Source organism: Grampus griseus, assembly GCF_964374135.1.
Source record: "Grampus griseus genome assembly, chromosome: 18".
NCBI lineage: Eukaryota > Metazoa > Chordata > Mammalia > Artiodactyla > Delphinidae > Grampus > Grampus griseus.
The window spans coordinates 66,970,851-66,994,125 of record NC_139012.1 but is presented as its reverse complement, the minus strand read 5'-3'; the positions used below and the strand labels follow the sequence as shown (position 1 = coordinate 66,994,125).

The window sequence follows — 23,275 nt, the reverse complement described above, 5'->3', positions numbered from 1 at the left end:
ATATTTTTGGAAGGGTGGTCTGGAGAATAGAATCCACATTTAGCAAATGTGTTGACTAGAGGAACACAGAACTTCTGAAACAAATATACAATATATATTTATGGACTATCTAAAAAGTTTAAGATTTGTGAGATGCTTAAGTGAAGTTCCACAAATTCAGATATTCACCCGCAACTCCTAGGACCTAAGTATATTTAGTGGGAATACTCTAGTCTTGGAATCAGTAAATAAAAATCATTTCTTCTTATGTTTCATGCAGCTTTTCATCTGTGACAGGTGTCTTGCGTCCATAAAGACAGTATAATTAAAATTAGGAGTGCCGCTTCTCAAAATAACAATAATAACACCCCAGAGGATTAGCAATAGATCCAAAGATGCAATATAATTGCAGTTATTTATGGAGTAAATGGGCAGCCTGTAATTATTCTTATAAAAAGCTACTTGTCTAAAGTATACATAAGAAAGACTTAAGAAATGTATTTCATTCCAGTATGGGTTTGCTTTGTCACTGTTGCTAATGGCCATAGACACAGATCACTAGTAAGCAAGTTGAAGGGGATAAAGGACTTCGCCGTTCTCGTTCATTGCCATACTTCTAGTTCTTAGGACAGTACCTGGCAACAGAGTAGCGCTTAATAAGAATTTATTGAACGAATGAATAAATAAGCTAAGTTGTTTGGATTCTAGAGTTTCAAATAAACACATATGGTACTGCATATTCTGCTACAGCATTCAGGATTACTCCTCTCTGACTTTTGTCTGGGCTTTAAGAAACTGAAAATCCTGTGCTTTTTCACTGTGACTCCTCTCTGGGCTAGCTCTTGTATCTTGCCAAGCTAGCATGAGTTTGCTTATATCAAGATTGTAGATTAGATGGTCAGAGACAATGTAAAACCCAAAGGGCACTGCATAGAGATGAGTTGCCTGTTCATAATCCATACCTCACCTACTGTCTGACATAGCCAATGACTGCCTGGTAGGATAGATTTAGTATAATCATCTGTAATATGAAAAAACTAAAATAGTATGTAGCCAAGTAGGGTAACAGTGCTTAGAAATACCAAATTAACCATTTATATTATAATTCTGATTCGTCTCATCAATAGCAATTATAGATTGTATTTCCTATGGTAATAGGATGGAGTATAGCTAGGAACGACACATTCTAGGGGGCAAGTTATTCAACTTACAGCAATAAGTTGGTAAGAATTATTCATCATAGCTATTAACATGTTAAGTAGGACAACCAGAGAGATGATGTTGTATGTCCCAAACATGGTGGCACCAACAAACTCGGTGAATTCATGCTGCGCTTTGACATTGGTCACGTATAAGTTGATGAGCCCAAATATTGACCAAAACAGGGACTGGAGTGTCTCAAATAACCTAGAATAAAGATAAAATGACATTAATGGCTACATTAATAGAACCATTATACAATAAGATAGAATGATAGAACATGATTACTATGAGGTTATAGTTGATTATTTAAAAATAAACTTAATTAAAAAAATTAAAGAAAATTGTTTCCTTATACTAGCACAAATGTGTACTTAATTTTCTCAAGAGCTTTGAAAACTATTTAGTTTCCTGGCCAGCGATGACAAATCGGACCCACAGCATGTTTTCGTATAGTCATTGAGTTAAGAATGGTTTTTACTTTTTCAAAGGGTCGGAAAAGTAAATCAAAAGAAGAGTGATATTTTGTGACATGTGAAAATTATATACATTCATATTTCAATGCACATAAAGTTTTATTGAAATACAACCATGCCAATTCATTTATACACTGTCTATGGTTTCTTTTGTGTTACAATGGCAGCAGTGAGTAGTTGCAACACAGAACATATGGCCCACAAAGCCTAAAATATTTACTACCTGTCCTTTTCATAACAAGTTTGCAAACCTGTGTCCCAGGGCACCGAGTGACAGTTAATAAATAATAAATCTGCAGGCTTAGTCTTTAAAAAATGTAAGTTCTTTTACCTGATTTTCCTTTTTGATTATAGAAGGATTAAAAATAATGTTATCTTTATGGATTTCCACATTTACAATTAAAATTGCACAGAGTGAATCCTGTATGATGACAAAATGTCTCAGAATGCTCAGATAATAAGATTTGCTATTTTTTATATATCAGGGAACATTTTCTTCATTACTTAACTTACTCCAAAAATGGAATAAGATGAAGAGTGTCTGAACCCAAATGAAGAATTGTTTCAGTAGGACCATTATAACACCTTAATGTAGTAAAAAGACAATGGAACTCTTATATTCTTTGAGAAATGGTTTAAAAAATACTGTATTTAGGGCTTCCCTGGTGGCGCAGTGGTTGAGAGTCCGCCTGCCGATGCAGGGGACGCGGGTTCGTGCCCCGGTCCGGGAAGATCCCACATGCCGCGGAGCGGCTGGGCCCGTGAGCCATGGCCTCTGAGCCTGCGCATCGAAAGCCTCTGCTCCGCAACGGGAGAGGCCACAACAGTGAGAAGCCCGCGTACCGCAAAAAAAAAAAAAAAAAAATACTGTATTTAAATTACGTTGTGAAAACAAAAGCAAAAAGTATCTTATACGTGGCATGACGACTAAGGAGGTGGGATTTCAGTGGTCAAGTGCCCCAAGGAGAGCAAATTCATATGAGGCCAGTGGACAGTGGTATGACCTGATGTGAAAAGATGAGCTTAAACTATCAGATTTCCTCTCTGTGAAAGTTTACCTTAGAAATATCAAGAGAATGAGGTAGTTGTTAAAAAGTACTGAAATGACAGGAGTTATGATGTAGAATTAGGATCACTGGAATTATGAGAAGCCAAAGGTTTGAGACAGCACAAGCTAAGAAACGGAGAATTGAGAATAAATAAGCCAGATAATAAGTAAACCTTGAAGAGAATACACGTGGAGTAGCAAAGTCATGTTAATATCGGTTCTCAGAGGAGAAGAGTCCCAAGGTCCAGCTCTACATCAACTGCTGCTCTTCTCGAAGCCAGGTCTTGCTCTAGGCTCTGTCCTTGCTAAGATCAACCCTTGCTCAGAGAATCAAAGGGCTGGATTCTTGTACCAAACTCCTGTTACTTGAAACAATCCATGAATTTCTGATCAGTATGACAAGGAGAATCTAACTAAGAATGCCTTAATTGGTGTTCAGGATTTCTTTTCTTAAATTAATTGGTTTTTTTTTTAAGTAAGCCATTTCATATTTTTAATTGTATAATAAAATTTTGATTATAGAATATGAAATGTAATGGTTTTTTACTGAATTATTTTGCTAGGGCTGTTCAACTCTCAATGGGGCAAATTATCATAAAGGTTTCAACGTGATCAACCTCAATCAGACCTTGACTTGCCAGCAGGGATGTACTTTGTGAAGAGTTCACCATATATTCTTAAAGGACAACCAGATGTCAGATTCTAACAATATCAGGGAAAGTTTAATATAATTCATTGGCCTCAGACAAAGGTCACTAGAAGGTATTCTTTGAAAACTTTCTCAGAAAAAAAGTAAATTTGACCCAAGGCCATGAGTTCTTTATTTTCAGTAGCTTTAGGGAGAATTTCTAAGATTAATGACAGTGTCATTGGATTCAATGTGAAATGATTTTGTTCTTCCTTTCTAAATAGTGTATATTCTCACTGTGAATATACAAATATAATTCAACTGGTTTTTCCCTGACCTCAATAGCAGTTCAGAGAGAGAGTAGAAGTTACATGAGTGATATAATAAATTATATAAAATGTTGCCACATAAATCCCATAACAGTTACTTTTCTAAATGTTCAAATAAAAAAGTGATGTAGAGTAAATGGATTGTTATGGTTGAATAATTCTGATTTTCTTCTACCTAAATAAGAAATACTCATCATTAGGATATTAGCAGACCCTTTGGCAAAACATTTATTTGCATATTTAATTAAAATTTGAAAATAAGAAAATTCAAAACAAGATGACATTTTATGATTAACTCTGAATTTCATTCTTATTTTTATTTTCTTTTCATTTTTTCAGTTGAATGAATCAGAAGTAAGATTTTCAGAATAGTTCCACTTAACCAAAATATATTTACTTTTAGATGAATCAAGACCCTGTTATCAAGACACTGGTGTTTCTTAGCTAATTATTCTTTTATTACATGGCTTAAAAAATCAGTATGTTAATATTTCAAAGCCATTGTTTCTAAAACTGTTTTCATAATTATTGGTAACAACATTGCCCATAGATTAAAGGGCCATTAGCATTAGCTGCATCACATTGTAGATTAACGTTATGTGGCAACTATTTTCCTAATTCTGTGGAAAGATAAGGACAGAGAGCTTTCCAGGATAATGGCACCCTTAATTAAATCACACTTTGCATAGAATCTTGGTTAAAGACTAAGACCTGGCAACTTCTACAGCGTTGCCATCCTAAAGATGTCTCTTGTTTCTTGAGGCTATTTTTCAATTTCTACTTTTAAAAATGAGCTTATTCCCCAGTTAAATACTTACAACTAGAGACAGAGAACAGGTAAAAAGGACTATTTCACAGTTGTGTTTTCCTCTATCCTTTGAGATGAAATCGATGAGGAAACATAAGTTAATACAAGAGATCTGACTGTTTTATTCTGAGTTTATAAGGAATTAAGAATATTAAAACAAAGTACGACTTCAGCTGGCCAGTTTCAATTATCAGAAATACAGCTCCAATCAACATAAAAGGCATTTTCTTAATGAGAAAATATCTATCACAAGGTCCATGCCTCTGTATTCATAAGAGAGCCCCTTACCCAGAGACTATTGGTTTAAAATTCTATGCAGAATAATTTCAGTGATTAAATATTTGGTTTCTTTTAGTAACATGTAGTTCTTTCCATGTCAAAGAGAAAACAACCTGGAAGCATTAAAGGGGCAGGAAGAAGTGTCCACTTGCTGGTGGGAAAATGCACAGAGAGACATAGAAGACAGATCACAGTCTGTTCCCACTGGGAGCTCACAGTCAGGAAGGGATCAGGAAGGCATCTTGGAAAAGGTACTTATCTGAGATAAGTTTTGGGACACAAAATCGAACTTTTCCAAGTGAGAGGGCAGAACAAGAGCATTCTGGGATGAGAGAAGAATAGGACATATTTAGGGATTGATAACCTATTAGAAAATGTTGAAGAAAAGTGTTATTGAGGAATGGAGAAAGATGAAGCTAAAAAAGCAAGCAAGGGGGGGATCATTGAAGGACCTGGTATGTCAAGCTAAGAAATTTGACTGTATCCAATAAGGAACGAGAAACCATTTAGGTATTTTAAATAGAGGAGTGTCAAGATTTTGGCTTAGAAAGATCATTCAGGCAACAGGATGGAAGACATCAAGGAAGGCAGGGACCAGGGGCAGAGGCCCTTAGATTTAGGCAGGGTCAGCGAGCAAGGGAGGATGGCCCCGAGACCATAAAGAGCCGTAGTAGACATTTATTGACTGACTGCATGTGGAGGGGGTGGCGGGAAAGAGGGATCTCGTATAAAACACAAGTTTTTGATTTAAGTATCTGAATGGGTTGTGGCAGCATTGACTAAGAAAGGGATTGGAGGAGGAGGAATTTAAAAAGTTGTGAAAGAGACTCTGATGAGCTTTCTCTGATTGGGTTTAAATGTTTAGGAGATTTGCATGGAGAGGCATTCGAAAGACAGTTGGACTTACAGATCTTGGGGAGAGAGGCCGATGCTAGTGATATAAATTGAATATAGGAGTCATCTCTTAGACATCTTGGATAGGGCCAAATCCATCAGATGAGTTTTCACAGAGATATTGGAACAGGGTCAGAGGATAGTTACTAAGGCAGATCACAATTTAAAAGCAATCACTGAAATATAATTATTAGAGAACCATGAGAAAGATTAGAAAAGTAAGAGATAAAGTATTAAAACATAGTAATATTAAAAGTAAAGGAGGGCAAGATTTTAAAAACGAAGGTGTCAAACAGGGTCAAATTATACAGTTTAAATAGGATACAAAGAGATAAATGTCCATTGATAGTAGTGATATGGAGCCTCCAGCTATTTTCTAGAGCAACAACAAGGTATCTTGTTTAGGCTTCTTTTCAGGGTTGCTTGGATGAGAGGAAGGAGAGAGACAGGAGTAGCAGCCAATGAGAAACAGAGTTCAGAGTTTCAGCATACATTTGTGCCCAAACTGGAAGGAGTTATAGGGAGGAGCCATGTGAATACAGGTAAGGAAACACTAGATACTACTACTAATAAAAAGAAGTGCAGTGGATAACATTTTTTATCACACTATATGACAAGCACTGTATTAGGTTCTTTACATTAATTTTTTTTTAATTTTCATAGGGAAGACATGAGATGGGGTAATAAAAAGAAAAGGTTGAAATTTGTGGAAGTTACAGAGTTATAAAAAGAAGAAGATATAGTTATAACTGCAAGCAACAAGTCGTACTAGCAGTTACTCTTTGTGAGTAACTTTGAACAAAAATAATTTGTTGCTTGCAGGTTTACATTCCATTATCTGGAAGAGATTCAAGTAGAACACCTGGTTTATTTGCACTGAATGATTTGGACCCATAATATTGGAGTGATATGCAGTTATCTGTTGCTTTTCATGGTAATAGAGAAAACCATTGGTAAGGATACACTAAAAGAATACATAATCCAAGCAATTCAACGTGTTTGCTTTTAGAATAAAATTTATATTAAATATTTTGCATCAGATTCTCTAGCCATATTCTTTTGAGACAGATGTTAAAATTAGCTCACAATATGTCAGCATTTACCACAAAACCAGTAACAGGACAAGGGGATTCCTGAGAATCTCACGCATCATAAATTAGGATGGGGTTAGATAGAACCTTGTTAACTACAGATGAATCATATGTCTGAGAAGGGGTTGGGGCTTGGAACCTGAGCTGTTCCCTGAATTAAAGAAGACCTGAGGAGGGAACTCAGTTCTAGGGGCCCTGTGGAAGTTCTCTGGAAGACAAAGCATGATCAGAAGGGTGTGACCACAGATGTCAACAGGGCGGTCTTGGCAAGTAGTTGCACCAGGGCACATAGTACAGAGTAACGAGGGAGTTGTGAAAGGTGGAGCATGCCACATGGCTGTCCATCAGAAATCCAGGAGGCCAGTCAGCAGACAGGCACCATCCAGGAACTCTGTTAGAGGCAGAATTTGAGTCTAAGAAGGGGGAGTTTGGTGGGATCTACTACTGTGCATCCCTAGTCCCCGTTGCCAGGAGCAAATTGCCAAGTCAAGGATCACGAGCGAGTGGGGAAAGGCAAGTTCTGATATCAAAACTGAGACACAATCCAAGGCTATTCCTCATCAGGCTATTGCTGCAAGGGATTTCACTGAATCCCTCCTGAACTAGGTGAGAAAAGAGCATGAGGAAGATGACAAGGCTGGGTGAACTGGTCGGGCTGGAGAACTGCTCAAGTCCAGGAGAATAAAGGGGCTGGAGCAAGGGATAAAGTGGCAAGGAGAAGCTGGGATGACTTTTTGTTTTCTTTATGATTCACGGTTTGTATCAAATCGATTTCTGAATGGATTTGAGGCAGCTAAGGTTCCGATGAAAACTTACGTGCAAATAATCAGATGTTAAAGAAGTTAAATGGGGTTTTAAATACTGGGATCAAAGGGAAAACAGATACAGAATTGAGCCAACAAGATTATTTTAACCAAAAGTGATTTAGTTTACAGGACGTTATTGATTTCCTCCCTCTGGAGGAACAACTGTACTCTCTCAGATTTCATAAAGTTCTAGAAGGGCTGATGAATGGCCAGCTGACTTTCAGAGTCATCTACAGAATCACTATGTGTTCACATGTGGTTACTGTGGAGAGGAAAATCACCTCACTTCTTAATTCACCTGCCAATTCACTGTTTATCATAGTGGGAAGGAAATGGACACAGGCAAGTAGAGGGGTTTTCTATCAGAACTGTGTGAGCATGAAACACCGTGGCCATGAACCTGGGCTGTCGGCATGCCCGACTGTGAGAATTACCAGAGCTTGACACCGAACAAGACCTGATCCTCCTCAGCTGTAAGGGCACAGAGGGTTATATGTGCATCATAATCATGGCTTAGGTTAGCCTGAGGTCTCTATTTTGGACTATTTCTCCATGCTTAGATTTTTGCGTAGGGAACCCGAGAATAAAAGAGACATGTGAAGGAACTTTAGTATCTGGAAAACACCTAAGCAAAGATTGAAAAGCATTTGGATTTTCTTCCATGATTGGTTTTCCATATATTCTATCTCTTACTGTGCTTGTAAGCTATCACTAGGCACAAATTTCTTTCTATTCCACATTTTAAAACAGTATACATAAACTGTCTTTTATAGGAGGTCATTTAAAAAGAAAAGACCATTTTACTAAAACTTAAAATAAATGTACTGTATATTTCTGTTTTCCACACTAAGCACAATTTTTCTTTGCAACCACTTGTCGCAGTTCAAATTCAAAGTGTAATACCCTCTATATTCTGCCCAACGTTCCCAATAGAAAAAAAAGTCTGAGACTTACGTTGAAAATGCATTATTCTGCTTTTCACATCGTATGCCTTTGCAGCTTAACCCTTTCGTTTCTTCGTAATAGAAGTACAATTGATTTAGGCCGTTGGCAAATGCTAGCAACACAAGGCAGTAGATGAATAGAAACTTCAAAATGTCCAGGAGCATTCTTCCCAGAGATATTTGCAGAGGCCCCAGGTGAGAATTTGCAGTAAACAGTGAGATCAGTCGCAGGGAACTGAATATATTTGCAATAGCAAATAAAGCTTCAGCCACCAGCGTGGGATGCCACATGTCCCAAGACTCTCGTGGATTAAGAGCACTGTACTGGAGAGAAGAGAGACAAAGGGGAATAAAATATGAAACAAACACATACATATAAATATGTCAGTCTCGGGACAGGATGATTTTTCAGACAGCTTTGGCACCACGGCAGCCTACTGGCAGGAAGCTGATGTTCTCCATGATGGTGGCAGCAATTCTAATCTACAGAAAAATAAGAATTTCCTAAAGGAATTTATAATTGTTGAGCTTCAATCAAAGTGACCTCCCGGATCTGTCCTTGTCATTTGTAGTATTTGCTAACCTGTGAATTACATCTGTCCTTGATCTTTCCAATGGGACTTTTAAAAAAGAAAAGGAAAATGTTACATAGGAAAAGATAGACTGTTTTAGCTTGGGAAAAAATGGTGATTTCATAATTAGAACAAAGAAAACTACATTTTAAAGGAAAACTGCTACATTTTGAACAAAATCAATGGCTTTGCTTACTATGTTTGACACACTTGCCTATTCTAGAGGAATGCATGCTGGATACAAATTACATATAAATGAATGGAAGTAGTGGTCTGTTGCCTTGGATATAGTAATGACTAACGTGGGTATGACAATTAATATTTTGTATCTGTTATATCCTAAATGTACATAAAACCTAAACTGGAAATCATCCTAGCAGTCAATGAATTGCTAATTTTTAATATTTCATGTGTAGAAAGTGTGATATTTGTCTGAACATTCCCTAATTAGATAAAATATGTGATTTGAGAAAAATATTTGCTACATTAAACTTTGACCAGCAATTATTTTAAAAGTATGATTTAATTAAAATGTCAGCTTTGAACTATCTTGATACTGGGCTATATAAAGAGCACAGTGAAATTTATCCCTTGTAGTCTTGAGGTAAATCTGTACCCCTACAAGAAAAAAGGTCAAATACACTCTTTGAAATATTACATTGTGAACATCTATTATTACACCTGTATAAGAACTGAACAAGTTAAATTCTCTTCTTCATATACATCACTAAAAATACATCTAGACAATTGCACTTTTTTCCTAATGATCATGTAGGGAAAAGAAATTTACTTCTGTATGAGTCTCTCAGAATATTTCCATTCTTTTTATATTGCATTTTATACCAAAGACCTTTACAAATGTTAATTAATTCTCTTGAAGCTAATAGATGGTATTTTTAAAATCTTCTTGGGGAGAAAATACATCACAAGCTCTTGATTTTGTTCAACACTCAGACTCCTGCTTGAGTGACAATTTAAAACAATCAAGTTTGAACTAGAAGGAAATTATTTTCTATTTTTGAATCCTCATAACCGTTCTTGAACATTCCCATGCGTAGCTTCAGCATAAAATAGCTAATGATTGAAGATACAGGAAAAATTTTTAATTTAAGATTTTTATTCATTATAATGAGTATCGGAGTGACAGGTTGTGGTATCAAACACCACCTAAATCTCTCCACTCCCCTCCCCCGGTATATTATGCCACCTTTTCCTTCAAAGATTACGATAACATTCACCTTCCTTTTTTCACTTCTCTTGAAAGACACACATATTTTAGTAGAGAGTATTTACCCTTCTGTTGATGGCTAATTACATATTTCTCCTCTCTGTCTGTCTCTTTCTCTCTTACTTAATATGGCTTAGGACCATAACTCAAAATGTACAAAACACTAAACAGTAAGCATTCTTAAGGATGTAATCGTTTTCTTGGAATTTCTCACCACATTTAACACAATGTCCTGCGTGTAACAGGTGCTCAAGAGACATTTTATCCCATCAAGTATTCATGCATAGTCCAGTGAGGATGACAGGGACAGCTAATTATAATAAAAATGCTCTAAGAGATTAACACAAACTGCTGTGGGAATAGAGAAGAGAAAGTGATACAGTCTGTCTGGGGCTGCTGGGGCCGGCAATGAATAGAGATTACATGTTGTTCAAGCTCTAAGGGTCCCTCGATGTTATTGAAGCTGGTGGAGATGCTGTTCCTTGTTCTACTTCTCACAGCCAGTTTGCGGCAGTTGGATGTAGAATCCATCGTCACGTGGTCACTGACCCCAGCTCTACTTTTGACTTACTAAACTTTAGAACCCTTCTTAGCACCTGCTCTCAGCTGGAACTTGCAAAATCGTAAGAGGAACATTTCCCATTTTACAAATCAGAGATGCTAGTTTCTGCCCCAGTATAATTACCCAAGACCGTTTCAGAGTCCAGCACATCTGGTAATTGTTGGGAAACAATGCTATGTGAATATGTTCACATCTATGCATGGCCGGGGCTTGCTGAGAAATATATTGTATTGGGGTTAAAGGATGTTTGAATGGCAAATGAGTCTTGGAAATTAAAGATAGAGACCTCCTGAGAGATTTAGAAATATCTCCCCTGGACCCACCTGCTTACAGTCTAAGGATAATAATTCTAAGGGGCCTTTGCCTCCCCAGAGAGAATTTGTTTTCTTTAGAAAGTTAAGGTCTTTCTCTTTTCTTCTCCAGGGGGAAAATGGGCAGCGGGCACAGCTGCACTATATAAGCTCTGAGATGCATCATTTCCCAGTTCCTCTCCTGTGGTACAAACTCATGGATGTGAAGGGCACATCTGGCTCTCATCGGTCGCCCTCTGGAGGCTTGGAGCACAGGGATCCAATGCCAAGATTCTCATGTAAGTAAATAATTTGTCTGTTCTCTGACCCAGAAACCTTGTTTCCTGTTAATCAATGGAGATATGAACCTTTAGAAATTATCTCTTGATTACACTCTTTTAACTTTACTTTTTAAATTTTCTTCTACCATTCACATCTATGTATATTTAGCTTAGGTTTTTAAATATAGGCATTATTTTACAAAAGGAATTCTAAAAATTCTTACATACCATACTGTTCTGTGAATTTGTAGAGAAAAATGGTAATTCTTCAGTGATTAAATGTATTTCCCACAGCTATCGTTAGAACTGAAAAGATTAACTCTAATTTTAAAGTTTTCTTTGGCTCTATTTTCTAAAAACTATTCGCAAAATCTATATTCATGTTTCATCTTTGCATGTTTGCCTCAAGCCATAGTGATGGTTCTTCTCAGTATCCTTTGCAGGCCCTTCTTCCTCACTTTCCCCTTAAACGTTGACTTTGCTTTTCAAACTCCTTCTCTTCTCATTCTGTCTATTCTCCCTGGATGTTGCCTGTGATTTCAACTGTCATTTACATGCTGGTGACTCCCGATTCCACATCTCCAGCCCAGAAATCGCACCTTTACAATCATAGTTTATATTCTCCTGCCTCTTGACTTCTCCTCTTAGAAATCTCACAGGTGTCTCGAACTCACAGGCCAGAATTGAAACGCATCATGTTTTCATCCTCAAGCTCCTTCTCAGTTTCTGCTTTCTCGTCTCAGTGAATGGCAGCCAATCACCCAAGGCAGCATTTGATTTGATCTGATAGTCTTCCAAACTTGCAGCCTCTAAAACTGAAATCTTAGATATGCTGCTCACTGCTCTACATTGGTATTCTCATTGTTAAAAAAGTTCCTCTATTTCCCACAGAAATTATTTTAATAGCCTCCCAACTCTTCTCCCTGCCTTGAACCTTGTCCCTACTTTCCTCTAGAATCATCTTTTAAAAGGGTCAATCAGATCATCTCACATCTTGCTTAATGTTCTTCGATGACTGCAATGTCCTCGGGATGAAATTCCGATTTCCCAGCCTGTCACATGAAGCCTCGGGAATCTAGGTCTTGACTTTCTTTTGCAATTGACCTGCCACTTATACCCAATTAGGTACTTACTACTCTGGCTCAGACCTTTAGTGCTAGCAATTCCCCAGATTACCCTCACGTTCTCATCAAAATGCCTTTCTATGAATACTGGACCCTTCGTTTAGAATGGATTTAAATTCCAATCATTTTGATTCTTTGGCTATTATTCAGTTATGAAATATGTGTTGAGTGCCTACTCTGTATCAGGAGCTAACTTCAGGGCTCACAGTGGTAGTCAAACAAGACATAATTCATGCCATGCACGTTTACAATATAGTGAAGAAGACAGACATTAAATAAGTAATGCCACTCTTTCCCTTGAGAAGTACTCTCAGACCACAGATGTGTAGACACCAGGATCCTGCTGACCAAAGCTGGTAGTTCCATGTTAGACAGAGGTCAAGAGCTATGTACACACCTATAGCCCTTCGAGGACCAGCAGTTCCTGCCCTCTTATTTCTCTCAAAAATCTGCTTTCTAGTATAAACCTACCATAGTTTGGCTTTGTCTTAAGCCTTCATTTCTATTTAGATTCTTTTTAAGAGACTTGGTCCTGTGCAGACCTATGAAATAGAATATTTACCATTGAATCACTTGTCAGATTTCCATGCAGGGAGCTTTGTCTAATGCATTTTTGGTACTGGACATCTAGTATAGTGTTTTATATATGATAGAAGCTCAAAAAGCATTCTAGGGTGAAGAATCATAGCCACATTCCAAAGCATGGTTGTTAGAAAACATGGATGATTTGCGGAAATGTGAGTATCTTAATATAGTTGGAATACGGAGGGTTTGGGAATAGTGATAACTCTAAAAGAAAGATGAAAGCAGGTCATGAACCCCTTAGCAGGAGTGTTAGGAGAGGAAAATGGATTGCAGCGTAATATTGGATCATAAGCTCCTTGAATATAGGAAAAGTTCATCTTTGTATTCTCTGTAGTCCAATACACACTTATAAAAGTCAAGTAATCAATCAAAATGGGTAATAATTAATTTAATGCAAAATGAAAACATTTGTCATGCAGAATTAAATAGAAAATGTATGCTGGTTTTAATGTCTGATTTATAAGGTGAAAACCTTTCCCTTTCTATAAGTTGGTTAGATAATTAAGTAGTGAAAGACAATAGGAAGGCGTATGATTTTCTCCTGTGGTGGATGATACTAGATTAAATAACTTGGATTTAAATATCTACAGCTCTCTGTCATAAAACTAAAGAATGTTTAGAAAAGTTAAAAAAAAAAAGAAAAGTTCATAATTTGGAGAGTTCACTACAGTTATAGCATCTGTGAAACGGAAACATTTGCCTTCTTTCTAACTGATAAGAAGAGGGATCAGTGAGATAAATACTTAGCACTATTTAGATGAATGGTGCTATGAAAAACTCCAGCAAGACTGTTAAAATAAACTATCTTATTCCTAATCATTGTGATTTTTGAAAATATTATTTATATTACACAATGGTCGAGGCATAGGAATTTAATCATTTCTGCCAAATGGCTGAAGATAAATATGAAACAAGTTGTACACAGGGACAGGGACTGGGTAAATTTAGGAGAAAACCAGTCCTAATGAAGATAAGGTAACATTTTCTAAGTGTGCCCAGGCATCAAAAAGCTCTGAATTAACTAACATTTTATACATGGTGAGAAGAGGAAATGACTGACAAACCTTCCCCTTCAAAAAATTCACAGCAAATTAAAAAAAAAAAAAAGCTACAATCTCTGCGCTGTGAAATGCTAATGAATTGAGGCATTTAAGGCAGCGCCACAAAGCCTTGCACAGAAGGAGGACAGTACTGAAATCTCATGAACTTCTGTGCTGTCTTTGTACAATATAATGCTGTTGCATTTTAATAAAAATTAAAAACTGAGTGCTTATATTAAGCTCTATTCTATGTGTTTATTAACGTAATCTTCACAAACATTCTCTGGGACTTGATTATTCCTGTCATTTTACAGGTAAGAAAGTTGAGGCATCAATTAAGTAACTTACCCCACATCACACTGGTAGGAAGTGGTATAGGCAGCAGTCATATGGATCATAGCCCAGACCATGGTTTTGGCTAGAACGACCCTTTTGTATGTTAAAAAAAAAAAAAATCTCCTCCAGGTGGATGAATTGCAAAAGGATAAACCAAATAAGGAAGAATTGCCCTTCTGCCAGACCTATTCTAAGAGGTTTTCCCCCTGAAGACCAATTATGGAAGGGTTTCCCTCTTTGTGGGCTGACAGTTCTTTTGGTCTGGATCCATGGCTTGGCCAAAATCACCGAGGGTTAGATTTTTGCTACCATTTATGCACCTGCAGGCAGAGGATAGAACCTGGGCAATTGCAGTCGAGATCCCAGTTATAACTCCTTGGTCATCTTGCCTGATCCATGAGAAGTGAGCTATTTGCCGGGGAGAAGCATCGAGATGATTCCATCTACCTCATCCTTCATAATAACAAATCAACTACCTTGTGGATCTTACCTCCTAATTAAAATCTAAAGCTTCTCCTATATCCACTGCTCTACTTCAGACATTCATCATCATTTGACTCATCCTCTGCTTTTTAAACCTCATTAATCGTTCCTCTTTATTTATAGGGTCCAAATTCTGTAGCACGATTTGAAAAGTTCTTCCCATGCTCTTCCCGCCCCCATTTCCCTGGCTCATCCCTCTGAGATCTGACCTCCTTTACCCTCTCAGACTTTTGCACGTTTTGTCTCTTCTCCATAGAATGCTCATGGACACGATAGGTGCCTACTCACTCTGTCCTCTGAATAGTTTCAGGACACTGCCAGCAAAATTTAGTTCCTTCCTTGATGCCAGCGTGGCCCCTGTTGTAGACCTTATCACACTGTACGGTCTTCATGTGCATTTCTCTTTCCTTACTGAACTGCTTGGAGGCAGGGGCTATATCTCAGGCATCTTTGCATTCTCAGCAAACAGATGGAAAGCTGATTTCTTAGTGTGACCCCATAAATTCTTATTGCTTGATTCACATAATGACTGTTTGCCTTGTTTATAGCAGTCTATTTTTGTTCACAAATAAAGCACCTTTTCCTGAAATAGCAAGTTGTAAGTTATTAAAAATTAGCATAAAAATTGAATGATAGAACAAAAGAAGATGAAGATGGGTGAATCGGCAAATCAGCATGTCACAGACTCCCAAAGTAGGTGCTCTTTTGACTATTATCATCATTTAACAGATGATACAGTTGAGGCCCACATTAAATAACTTGCCCCAAATCAGACAGATTGCAAGTGGTAAAGGCAGTCCTAATCCAGAGCTCAGACTCCTTTTCAACTAAAAAAAAAAAGCAAATGAAAAGACACAATAAAGACATTACAAAAGGCAAGTCCAGTGGACCAATAATATATGAAGAAGGAGGAAACAGCAGTAGAAGGGAAAGGAGAAAAACTAATCATGCACGCTTACTCTGTAACCAGCACTTTAAATGTATGCACTCATTTACTTCTCATACTAACCACATAAGGCAGAAATTGTTATTCTCCTTATTTTATAGGTGAGGCACAGAGAGTTGAAGAAACAGACCCAAGTTCACATAACTAGTGATAAAAGAAAACTGAGCCCAGGAAACCCAAGTTTAAAGTGCAGCCATTCAGGACTTCCCTGGTGACGCAGTGGTTACGAATCCACCTGCCAATGCAGGGGACACGGGTTCAAGCCCTGGTCCGGGAAGATCCCACATGCACCAGAGCAGCTAAGCCCGTGCGCCACAACTACTGAGCCTGTGCTCTAGAGCCTGCGAGCCACAACTACTGAAGTCCATGTGCCTAGAGCCTGTGCTCCACAACAAGAGAGGCCACCACAACTAGAGAAAGCCCACACACCGCAAGGAAGACCCAACACAGCCAAAAATAATAAATAAATACATAAATAAATAACTTTATTTTAAAAAAAAAGTACAGCCATTCAAACACTACCCACGCAACTCAAGTTTTGGTCACACAAACTAATCATTCAGAAAGAACATTTCATCATCTATATTTACAATCCTAACTGAACGCCTATGGCCAAAGCACATAAACAAACTATGTATTTCCCGAACAGTCCATGCTATTTACATATTGTCATCAGAGGTAATTTCTGTCTACTTTTCTATCTCCCTTTTTCCCCACTCTTTCTTTTCTTCTTCATCACTTGGGGTGGGTGAGTTGAATTTTTAACATAAATTTTCCCTTTGTGTAGTATAAAGAAAAATACAGGTGAAAAACTTACAACATTTTAAGAAAATTCAAATTCAGTATCTAAAACCATTAGGCCAAAAATCCACAAGTATCCATTAATTCATGTAACTGTACCCAGTATATACCAGAGGTTTTATATATATATATATATATATATATATATAAAATATGTTTTATAAGTAAACACCATATAAATAAGACCTGTAAAAATATTATGTTTCTTAGTATAAATATTGTATGAGAGAGGATCCTTTTGGCATCAATCCCATGCTTCTCTGAGCTGCTGAATAGAATTTTACAATCCAGGGCTATTCAAAGTGTCTTCCTTAGACCAGTTACATCAATATCACCTGATGAATTTGCAAGAAATGCAAATTTAGGCCCCTCCTTAATACTCCTGATTCCTGGGAATGGAGAAAAGGAATCTGTTTTAACAAGCTTTCCAAGTGATTCTTAGCACCTGAAAGTTTGAGAAGAACTGCTATAGTCATGTAATATTAGAATTTTATAAGTGCACAGGACCATAAAAAACAGATGTATTACTTTTTAGTAGAGAGATGTCCAAACCAACTTTATAGATATACTTAAAGATCATTACAGAAGAAAGAAGAATTGGAAGGATATGCATTTCAAAACAGATGTCCATCTCCTACAGAGATGCAAAACCTCCTTGGTTAACACAAAACCTTCTGTCATCTTCAGAAGGTCTCAAGGCCATTCACCTTAATGCAGATAGGAAAAATTATCAAATCATGTTTCCATTCTTAAAACACGGCTTGCTTTCCATGAAAGTGGTAGAAAATGCTTTTTCTTAATGTTTATATGAGTGCTGGAGACATTTTAGTTGAACAATTCAGGAAACAACTTTGGGCAATTTTGACCCTGTTATAGCTGAAAATTGCAGGAGTCGACTTAGGACAAGACTACATGAATAAGAATTCACTTACATGTTAGCATTTCCTAGCTCAGCTCATTAGATGGCATGAATTATTCATGTACAATTCAATTAAACACTTTATTTTTTACTAATTCACTCATCATTTTGACACAAATTTTTTTAAAAAGGAAGAGAAAAGGAAAGAGGGGAAAAGAAAGGCAGGAAGGAGGAGGCAATAATATAATACTTTGGTTTGAAAAACATCCCCCAAAGTACAAAATAATCCCAATTGTCATTGCAGAACAAAAACATTTTATGTAAATTATGTGGTTTGGGATAAGATTGATGTTGTAAGAAATGCGGGGGAGTATGGGTGTGTGAGATTTCAGCACTGTCATATTGAATGGGGTGAGAAGAAAAAAATTATATTCTGCTCTAATTATATCAAACTATATTAGTTTAAACTGAAATAATAATTTCAGTGCTTTGAAAGAGTAATATTTTGATCTGTCTATGTAATTTTATCGGTTAGTTGTAACTGATAAAAATAGATTTTGGTTGCTGAAATTTGAACAGTGTTTGAGGTAGAATTTCATTAGAAATGGAAAGGATTAGAAACGAGAGCAGCTATTGTGAATCATTTCGAGGCATCATTCAATTTAGATGCAAGAAAATTGGGTGACAACTTCTATTTGGAAATCTATTAAAATTTGTTTTATGACTATAAACTGTGTATTATCTATGTCTTTTATTCCTATCTCTCAATAAAGTCATGAGATGATGAATTTCACATACAGATAATGCTCTAGGTAACATTATTAATAAAAATAATAGCAGTGAAAGGTATATCGATACTTATCAGAACTTATGCTTTACCAATAACATAAACAATAGTTACCTTTACAAATGCAACGATTTTCAAGGAGATTGTTGCTAGATATAAGGAGTTCATCACAAAATCCATTAGATTCCACCAATCGTGGATGTAATCTTGAAGTCCACCATCCCACATTTGTTTAATTTCTCCCCATATAAAACCTGCAATTATAGAAAGATTCACATAAGTGTGATTTTTCAATGAAATCACTAAAAACAGAGGTCTATAATTAGGAATTAGAGAATCTTGGAGCTTCCAGAGACTACATAGTTACTCTAAATGCAACACCTATTTTTATAGGTAGTAATAATTGAGTCCCAGTCAGATTTGAAAACTTTCAGGACATTTAGCTAATTTGTAGAGAATTCTCTTGGGGCAGCTTCACTTTCTTTTATCCATTTGATAAATTGATAAGGTTGTGCAGTTTTGAATCAAACTATAATTCCTCTATACCTATATATCTTTCTCTGGAAAATATCATAACGTTTATTTGTAAACAGATACTTGAAGATATTTTTCCTCCCAAATCAAAATGACTCAAAGATTTATGAAAGAACAGTGTATCTAGTGAACATAACTGGCTTAATGCCTTTAAGCAGGGTACTTTGTGGTGTTTTTGTAAGCAATTAATACCTTCAGAGATCTGATTTCAGTTCTGGACAGAAGACGATTATAACATTCATACTTCAATAAAAGACCTTATATCTAGCAGTAGCTTTAAAGCTATATCCAGAGAAAATAAAAATCACTTTCCTTTATTATGGTCATGTTTTTAATAGGAAAGATTTTATTTTCAAATATTAGAAAGCACTTAAAAATATCACTGTATATCATTATTCTACTTCCATAATCGTATTAAATTTTTATAAATCTATTTTTACAGCCTAATGATGAGAAAGAAAGATATCAAAATATCTAGAATCAGGAAATATTAAAAGGATAAATATGATTTTAAAGCTATATTAAAGCAAGAAAACAACATGACTTTTAAGGTAATGATAGTTTGAAACATTGAATGTGGGTAGCACAGAGTTTCATATCTGTCCTACACTAAAAGCAAGAAAAAGTCATATAACTATAGAATTATGACTTTTCATGAATCCGTCAGAGAGGTGAGAAACCAAGGAGCCTATACTTCAAAGAAAAACAGGTTCCTGTAAAGAGAGTGACGAGGTGAGCATTAGCTCCCCTGTGGCAGAGTGCAGGGTAAGAAACGCTGGCATCGGGCTTCCCTGGTGGCGCAGTGGTTGAGAGCCCACCTGCCGATGCAGGGGACACGGGTTCGCGCCCCGGACCGGGAAGATCCCACATGCCGCAGAGCGGCTGGGCCCGTGAGCCATGGCCGCTGAGCCTGCGCGTCCGGAGCCTGTGCTCCGCAACGGGAGAGACCACAACAGTGAGAGGCCTGCGTACCGCAAAAAAAAAAAAAAGAAAAGAAAAGAAAAGAAACACTGGCATCATACAAGAGAGAAGGACAATTTCAGAAAACCTTCTTAAACAAAATTCTAAAGGCTAAGTGTGAGCTAGTGTGAGAGGACAGAAGCCCTGGGAGACACAGGGGGGCATCCACTCACTAGTAAGCTCATCTCCATAGACCTCACCACTGCTCAAGAGGCTGGTTCTGGGGGGAAGGCACAAAGCCCTACCCAAGCTCCCCACCCCTATGAAGCAGAACATGTTAGACCTGTGGGAGAAGCAGAAAACAGTCCAGGGCCTAGAGTTTATACTAATATCCTTAGAGGCTTCCTACCACAGGAGGAAGGGCAGGAAACTCTCTTCGGCACATGACCTGCACAGTTTTACTGCCTTGAGAAGGAAGATTTGGATCACTGAGAAGCTCCACTCGTGATACCCAGGTGTAGTTTTACCTAAGTTTGACCCTAGACCTAGACAACAGACAAGCTTCCTGCCTCACATCACCAGGCTGACAAACACCGAGTAAGAAGCAGAAGCTGACAACTGGAGGAGTGGCAAACATATGGCTCAGAGGCAGAGGTGCTCAAGGAAGGCCAAAAGCTGTGGGTGGAGCAGGAATTCTGATAATAATCCTCTTCCCCACTTGTCTTAGTCTTAGTCTGTTCAGGCTGCTATAACAAAGCATCATAGATGAGTTGTTTTATAAACAACAGAAATTTACTTTTCATAGATCCGGAGGCTATAAGTCTAAGATCAGGGTATCAGGGTCAGGCTCTGGTGAGGGCCCTCTTTCATGTTGCAGACTGCTGACCTCTCTGTGGATCCTCACTTGGCAGAAAGAAAGCGAGCTAGCTCTCTGGTCTGTTCTTATAAGGGCACTAATCCCATTCTTGAGGGCTCCACACTCATGACCCAATTGCCTCCCAAAGGCTCCACCTCCAAAAACCATCACATTGTGAGTCAGGATTTCAGTGTGTGACTTTTGCGGGGGGGCAAAGACTTGTAGCCCATAACACCACTCTAAGCAGAAGTGTATGGTAGGCTGAAACTGATTGTAGCAACAATGAAACCCAAACCCAGCTCAGCTCCTGATTATATTGTGTCAAATTCCTGCACTAATGTTCTAGCGGAAGAGGTATGTCCATTTTCAAGCATAAATGCTATACACTTCTGTCTAGCTTTCTGCATAGGCAGAATAAATACCCTCACAAAATACACACATATGAGCACATGAACACCATGTTACATCATACTCAAACTGTTCAAAAAAAGATAAAGAAAAATTATTGAAGACATCACAGGGAGGGGGTGGGTGGAAATAAAAGACACGTTGCATACAAAGGAAGAAATATAGGACTGATATCAAACTGATTATCTGAAACCACGCAGGACAGACTGACATCATTAAAGTGCTGAAAAGAAAAAAAAGTCAATCCAGAATTCTATACACAGCACAAATATCTCTAATAAATGAAGGGTAGTGAAAAACTTTTTTCAGACAATCAAAAATTCAGACAGAGACCCATGCTACAAGAAATGCTAAAGGGATATTTTTTAGGCAGAACGTATATGATATTAAACAGAAATTTAGGTTTATAAAAAGAAATAAAAATCTCTATGCAGGAACTGTTAAAATGAAAATAAATATAAAATAGTTTTTCTTATTTCAAATTGCTCTAACAGATCATTGACTGCATAAAGCAAAAATAGCATATAGCAAAAATGTATTGTGGTTTATAACATGTATAACATATGTAAAGGTAAAACATATGACAACATTAGCACAGAAGGTGAAGAAGAGGAATTAGAAACATACTATCATAAGGTTCTTATACTACATGTAAAGCAAAATATTATTTGAAGTTTGACTGTGATAAATTAAATTTTACATTGTAAATCCTAGGGCTTTCTCTCAAAATATTTTTAAATGCATAAATAGCCACAAATGTAAATAAACACGGAGTTATAATAAATGATCCAAGAACAGGCAGAAAAAAAAGGGAAAAATACAGCAATAGATGGGGCAAATAGGAAAAACAATAGGGTAGATTTTAATTCTGTCAATATCAAAAATTACGTTGAATGAAAGGTAGGGTCTAAACACACTACTTAAAAGACAGAGATGTTCACGTAGAATAAAGATGCAAAACATAACTATATGACGATTCATCAATAGGTTAAACATAAATGAATAACAACGTTACCATGAAATACTAATTCAAAAAAACTTAGATGGTTATATTAATGTAAGACTAGATATATTTCAGAAGAAGTGTTACTGGGTATGTACAGGGATATAACATAGGATAAAAAGGTCAAATCACTCTGAAGACAGAACAGTCCTAAATATGAATGCAGCTAACAAAATAACCTGATAATGCAAGATGCCATAGAATTTAAATACAAATAGAGAAAGGTACAATTATAATCTTTACTTTTCCTCTCTATAAGTAAATGAATCAGTAGGCAGAAGTTTAGTAAGAATATAGAAGTTCTGAACAACACTACCAACAGTCTGAAAATAGTAGAAGATGACACATATATATGGAATCTAAGAAAAAAAAAAAGGTCATGAAGAACCTAGGGGTAAGATGGGAATAAAGACACAGACCTACTAGAGAATGGACTTGAGGATGTGGGGAGGGGGAAGGGTAAGCTGGGACAAAGTGAGAGAGTGGCGTGGACATATATACATTACCAAAGGTAAAACAGATAGCTAGTGGGAAGCAGCCGCATAGCACAGGGAGATCAGCTCGGTCCTTTGTGACCACATAGAGGGGTGGGATAGGGAGGGTGAGAGGGAGAGAGACGCAAGAGGGAAGAGATATGGGAACATATGTATATGTGTGACTGATTCACTTTGTTATAAAGCAGAAACTAACACACCATTGTAAAGCAATTATACTCCAATAAAGATGTTAAAAAAAAAAAAAGAAAATAGCAGAAGACATTTTTTTGAAGTGCACATGGAACATTCACTAAGATAGACTATATAACTTCAACATATTTATACATGTTGAAATGTTTAAATGTTTACCATGACAACATAGCAAACAAAAAATCAGTTATAAAAGGTACCTCAAAATCCCCAAATATTTTGCAATTAAATAATATGCTTCTGATAACTTTTGGTTAAAGAGAAATTAACAGAATAATTAGATAATATTTTGAAATGATTACAAATGAAAATACAACTGAAAGTTCTGTGATGCAGTTAACACAGTACTTAGAGTAGAATGCTTAATTAGAAAACAATAAGGGTCTCAAATTAGTGATCTCAGCTTCAACTGTGACATTGAAAAGAAGAGCAAATTAAACCCAAAAGAAACAGAAGAAAGAAAATTTTAAAGCAGAAATCAATAAATTTTAAAATATAAAACTTGAGAAAAG

The 23,275-nt window shown here is 36.9% G+C and overlaps 1 protein-coding gene across 6 annotated transcripts in view; it reads right to left on the bottom strand.

Annotated features, from left to right (window-relative positions):
- TRPC4 (transient receptor potential cation channel subfamily C member 4) overlaps window positions 1-23,275 on the bottom strand; it is a gene marked incomplete at both ends in the record, with an annotated part of 117,921 nt that overhangs the window by 15,615 nt on the left and 79,031 nt on the right. For all 6 annotated transcript variants that reach the window (XM_082675923.1, XM_082675924.1, XM_082675925.1 and 3 more), the window contains 3 exons: window positions 1,191-1,386; window positions 8,493-8,806; window positions 18,491-18,630. In XM_082675923.1, the coding sequence (XP_082532049.1) occupies window positions 1,191-1,386; window positions 8,493-8,806; window positions 18,491-18,630 (650 nt within the window). The remainder of the gene's footprint in view (window positions 1-1,190; window positions 1,387-8,492; window positions 8,807-18,490; window positions 18,631-23,275) is intronic.